This window comes from Hydra viridissima, unplaced genomic scaffold, assembly GCF_058129835.1.
Source record: "Hydra viridissima isolate aposymbiotic clone 2 unplaced genomic scaffold, HvirCarnegie_v1 scaffold_9, whole genome shotgun sequence".
Lineage (NCBI taxonomy): Eukaryota > Metazoa > Cnidaria > Hydrozoa > Anthoathecata > Hydridae > Hydra > Hydra viridissima.
Genome location: NW_028324308.1, coordinates 1,479,970 through 1,486,012, shown reverse-complemented (window position 1 = coordinate 1,486,012; position 6,043 = coordinate 1,479,970). Strand labels below are relative to the sequence as shown.

The 6,043-nt window shown below is 30.3% G+C and overlaps 1 protein-coding gene across 1 annotated transcript; it reads left to right on the top strand.

Annotated features, from left to right (window-relative positions):
- The first annotated feature begins 1,863 nt into the window (after positions 1-1,863).
- LOC145185659 (uncharacterized) lies at positions 1,864-3,284 on the top strand. Its single transcript, XM_080061630.2, has 3 exons — positions 1,864-2,151; positions 2,299-2,600; positions 2,710-3,284. Exons 1-3 carry the CDS (start codon positions 2,096-2,098, stop codon positions 3,072-3,074), a joined length of 723 nt encoding a protein of 240 aa, XP_079917756.2. The 5' UTR covers positions 1,864-2,095; the 3' UTR covers positions 3,075-3,284.
- The last annotated feature ends 2,759 nt before the right edge of the window (positions 3,285-6,043 follow it).

The window sequence follows — 6,043 nt, the reverse complement described above, 5'->3', positions numbered from 1 at the left end:
AAGCCCTTAAGGGTTTAAAGTCGGCGTTTGAGGTGGTCCGTAAACATTGTTTTCATGTTACCGACAGACGGTGCAAAAACCTGCCCAATAAAACTGTTACACAATATTTAATCTATTTGCTATGCAGAAAAAATTTTCATTAACTTAAACAGATTAATGTTTGCTTCATTGAATCTTGTACGCGATGATAACTGTTAAATCTGCTATCAATATCAAGTTACCAGTGTTTTAAACAAATCTCTTATGGCATTACATCGGCATTTCTTTAATCAATGTCACAATAAGAAGAGGAGCGTGCTAACATTAAAAAAAAAACAAAGAAAGGAATTTGATTGCTATCAGCGGCTGCCTCTGAAGTTTTGCTGGATTTCATTCGAAGAGTTTGAATGTACAAAGCAGATGGTTGTTTTTGCATATTCACCTATTATACAACCCATAACTCATAATTCTCATTTATAAAAAATTAAACTCAACATTGATGCATACATATGCGTTCATAAAAACTACCTAAGATTTGTAACCCTTGCTCTCTTTGTTTTAAAATTTTCGAAAATTAACCGAAAAACAACTTTCAATTAGAAATGAATGAAAAGACAAAGAAAAATGAATGGTTCAGTATTCCGATGCCGTAGAAAAAAAAGTGTCAAAAGCTACGAACATTAAAAAGTATATTAATCTCATTAAACAAAAATATTTTTAAATGCCCGTTTTGTTCCTTATCTGTTTTGCATACTACAACGGAGAATTGAAAACATCGTGTGTTGGTGAACAACAGAAAAAAACGAATGATAACTTGGGCTTCAAATAGGGGTTGATGTATACAAACAACAAAGAGACAAAATGCACATAAAAAAAAAAGAAAAAAAAAAAAGAATTAGAACTGGATTCTAGAGAAACTATTTTATTGTATCGGGAGTTCAGTTGGCAACAGTCGATCGAAGTTATAAAAAAATTCCGAGCGTTTCTATTTTATTTTTAACAACGTGTGGAAACACACGGTGCACAACTTTGAATTTTTATTTGACTGTTTCATCTCGTCAAATATTTTTTTGCATGGTGATTCTCTTTGCATCAGACATATAAATACGATTCCGGAAACTCTTTGTTTTCGCATGCGGGTATTAAAACCTTTGCTGTACACATTGTCTCCAATATCGATACATCGCTATTGTAATGGCTGTACAATTAATACTGGAGACTATGATACTTATAAAACAATGCGGTATCTCCATAACGAAAAAAAGAAAAAAAAAAAAAAACCAGATAAAAATTTAATCTAAACCTAAGTCAAGTTGTTTTTTTAAATTCGTTTGTTTATTAATTAATGTTGAAATCTTTCTTTTAAATTCCTAAAGTTGTCTAGTCGCTGATAATGTCAAAACGATTGAAAAACCTTTTCATAGCAATAAATCTTTTAAGTCTTTGATAAAAAAAAATAATGTCCAATTTTTAATCAAAGAACATTTTTAAATTTTACATATATATATATATATATATATATATATATATATATATATATATATATATATATATATATATATATATATATATATATATATATATATATATATATATATATATATATAATATACATATGTGCGTATGTATATATACATACACACATGCACATATATATCCAGATTGTTTAATTTTGCTTCGATGTCCACAACTTTTCTGAAACTAGTTTTATCCAACAGAATTGTAAGCAATTACCTTAATTCAAGCGACGATAACACTAATATTTACTGCTTACAACGATTGCGTTGCACGTGTCTTGTTTAAATAATACCAAAAAACTATCTGCGTAAAGAAATAAGCTGATTATTGATTACATCTGTGGAAAAATGTAAATTTTCGATTGATGTCCAAAAATAAACACACTTAAGGATTTTTTTGGTTTGTTTTATTGGTCGAGAACAATTAGTTTTGCTGGCACGTAAGAGAATGCTCATTCAAATGTATGACGATAATCAATTTGATTGTCTCCAGTGTATGCCGTACATAAATAAGCCGCCATAAAAGTTACAAGTGGAACCAAATGTCATAGTTCACTGATAAGACAAGATCGAATTAAGAAACTAATGAAGTAGCTGAAATGGAGAAAGGAGTTCGCAATTTTCTTTACTGGGTCGATAAACAAAGCAAAGACATGTAAGTAATTTATTATATAAGTTATTCGATTTTTGTTTTTGAGTTTAAGTTTTTTGCGGTTAACATAAAATCGTTTGAGAAACAAAGACGTGTAGTAAGTTTAACCATTTATAGTGCAGTTGTTTTAACCATTTATACCTATTTAAGGTTACAGCAAAGTCGAGAGTTGTGCGCCGACTCCTGTGAAAAATCTAATTCAACAAAATCGAATCGTTTTCCAAAATGCGCGAGATGCCGTAACCATGGTATGGTAAACGATTTAAAAGGTCACAAATATGTTTGTCGTTGGAGAAACTGCACCTGTCAAAATTGTTCTGTAGTGAAAGATAAGCAGCGTATAACGGCTTCCAGAGTGGCCAAGCTCAGGAAAATGCGTAAAGTCTACTCTGATAAAACGGAGAAAAGTGCTGAGTTGGCGGATAGCAAAAATGAAAGTTACTCAAACAATGGTAAATTTTATTTCTAGTTCCATAGTTATTAAGTTTTTCTGATTTTTCTTTCTCATAACTTACCAATGAAACAAGAATTTCAAAATTAAATTGTAACGTTTTATTTAAGGCTCCTATAATGGAGATTATGATGAAAGATCCACCGGGTCACCTGCATCAATATCAACTACTTCGACAAACTCTGAAACATATGCTCCGTTAGATGTAATGATCGAAATGGATATCAATAATCGCTACAGAGAACAATCTGCTTCGCCCCAATTTCAACCGCAGTTTTTAAAACGCCCCCCTGTCTTAGTGAAAAATCCATGTGTAGATTGCAAAATATGCGTTCAGCACGAGCACGAAAAACGATTTCATTCAAACTTACGATACCTTGCAGATCTTTTCCCCATGTGCTCAATAAAGACCCTCGGAGAAGCACTGCTTAGAGCAAAAGGGGACGTCGGAATGGCTTTAGATCTTATGAGATAAACTTATAACAAAAAGCGATTTTTTATTCTTTGTGTTAAAAACACATTTCTTCAAGAAATCTATTTTTAAAAAAGTGTTTAAATATTCGTTTGTTTTCTTTATTTTTTTATTTTTGAAGTTGCATCAGAAATTTCCCATGTAAATATGTTGTGAATATCTTGTTTGAAACAAATTGTAAATATGTATTTATAAAACTGTCAAAGAAATAATTTTATATAAAATCTTTATGCGTCACATTGTTTTTCGTGTTGTCGTTCGATGAATGTTTTTTGGAAAGAGAAGATCAGGTTTCCTTTTTGGAAGGTCAAGAGAAGATCAAGTTTCTTTCTTGGATTTTAAATTAATCTTGTTAAAATATTGTCTGTTCTACAAATAGAACTTGCTCGTCTGTATGTCACATAAAAGACACGCCCATATTCCTAATGCAAATAAAAGAGTTTTTGGACAAAACAAGAGGACACTTGTGGCATGTTGTAAAAATAAAACATTTCTGCCAATAAAAGCGCTTTTATTTTGTACATTCTTGTGCAAAATGGGCAAAGCTCATCAAATGTGCTCTGTCAGTAAATTTTCCAAAAAAAAAACATTTCTGGCGAACAAAATTAGACGAATACTAATTATAAAGTTTTGTTTTTTGAAACGTTACAATTTTAGGACGAGTGCGTCAAAGGATATGGTTTGTTATTTCACATGTAGTTTTTGGATTTCTTGTAACCGTTTTTACAGTCACAAGCTAATTAAATGACCTTATTTCAATTGCAAATAATTGTTATGCAATAAAACTACGGTATACTTTGTTTTTGTTAAGTTCTCTCTAGCAGTTTTCTCTCATGATTTTTCAAAATTTAAAAGTAAACGTTTCTTAAAAAACTTAATTCTTCCATACGAAATTCACAGCATTTTAATATAACTTTGTCCGTATTTTATCTAACATCGAATTCACTCCAACTATATCAACTCTTCCAGCCCGAGCTGAGTAAAAACAATTTTTGTAACTTTAGCTGTGTACAACCAACTCTGGAAGAATTTAAAGATATAAATTTTCTTTTACTTTCATTTAAAAGATATATTAACTTTTCGTAAAAAGTGCTACTCTTAAGGGAGCAATTACACGATACAAATTTTTTCAGTTAGCGCAATTTCCCGTACGCATGTACATTTTCGAACTAATAACTCTTTGACGTTATTGCGACTTTAGTACGTTACTGCGACTTTAGTACGAGTTTTAATACATAATGAGTTCAATTTCATTTCGTATTATTTGCGTTTTCATCGAAGTTGCTCTGCTAATTGAAATTTATGTTACAGCAGCATGTACATTTATGTACGCACAACCATTCTTTTTTCCCAGTCAGATCCTAAAACAAAACTGTAAAGGGCTTAGAAAATTATCAAAATTAATTTCAAATATTTTGCTTCTTGTTTTAATACTAAGCAATTTTATATATGTAAACAAAAAAAAAAGTTGGATGAAAATATTACTTTAAATAAAGTAATTTTAATGGATGGAGGTTGTGATGTATTTGGATGGAGGTTTTTAGTATTGTGAAGCATTTTATGTCATTTTTGCTAAGGAATGTGAACTACTTTATTCCTTGTAATAAGAAATGAAATTATTTCGTTCAGATTTTTTTTAGATTAAATTGGAGTCGAACAATTTTTGACCGAACAGGAAATGATACAATTAAAAGTGCGTATTTTCTCAAAAGCTAATTATTTAGCCCATTCCTAATGATGACGATTTTAGATAGCTTCATTCGTCATCTTCCGTTTATGATAATAGCTCCTTTAAGTTCTCGTTGAAAAACAACAAAAAAAGTTGTTTTATCAAAGTTGATGCATCAAATGAGCGCTGGAAAAGTAAACAAAAAATGTTTTGAAAACAAAAGAAAACTATTTTTGCCCATCTCGGCTTCCGTCTAAAACCACCAGATAACATAATGTTGCTCAATTACTTAATTTTGTAAAACATTTTTCTTCTCTCAAAATGTTTCGTTTCATAATTCATTTTGCACTCGAAAATTTTTATTTCAGATAAGGATGAAAATAAAAAAAAAAAAAAAAAAAAAAAAAAAGACTAACATGAATATTTAGATCAGTTCGCGTGATTTGGTGCACATTTAGGAAATGGAGGGCGGGAGGACAAATGCGTTCTTGCCATCCCCCCCCCCCAACTCTGAAAATTGTTTAGAATGCGTTTAGTATGGCACTGGAGCTTTAATAAATTACTCTTTCGCCATCATCGAATATAAATAACGTACAAAACTAATGGGGAATGGTTTATCAAATTAAATGAATTTGTTAATAAAATTATTTATGATTTATTGGCACACTAATCGAAAGGAGTTGTAGATTTAACTAGCGTTGTTTGCCACATTTTTGGCTTAAATCTTCTCAATCAACTTCTTTCGCTAATAAATTTTTTGATCATATTTAGTTCAATATAGTTATCCTGTGCTTTAAAAAGTTTTCCCAACAACTCTTTTTCATTTACTAAAGTAAATGCAATAAACGTTTTATTGACATTTAAAGATGACACAAAGTTTAGACATCCGAAACTTAAAACATTTTAGGAATCGTCGTTGTTGTTATAGCACAACTTTTTACTGCAATATTTAAACTCTCAGCATCAGTAAAATACCTCGTGGTCAACTCGGTAATCAAAGAAAATCTGTGAGACACCTCGTGGTAATCAAAGAAAATTCAGTGAGTTTTTGAGGGTACTTGTAATTTTTAAACTTACATAAAATTTTTTAAGAAAAAACAAATAAATAAAAAACAAAACAAAAAAACAAGACAAAACAAAAAACAGCATAATAATCAAATGAAGGATTAAAAAAGGAAGTTTTTTTTACTGGCGTAGTTGACGTTTCTTTATAAAATAAAAATTTATCGTCAAATTTGGTCTCAGTTCTCTGACGAAATATAAACAAGCGTACCGCTTAACATGCAAATAACTGTCAACTGAA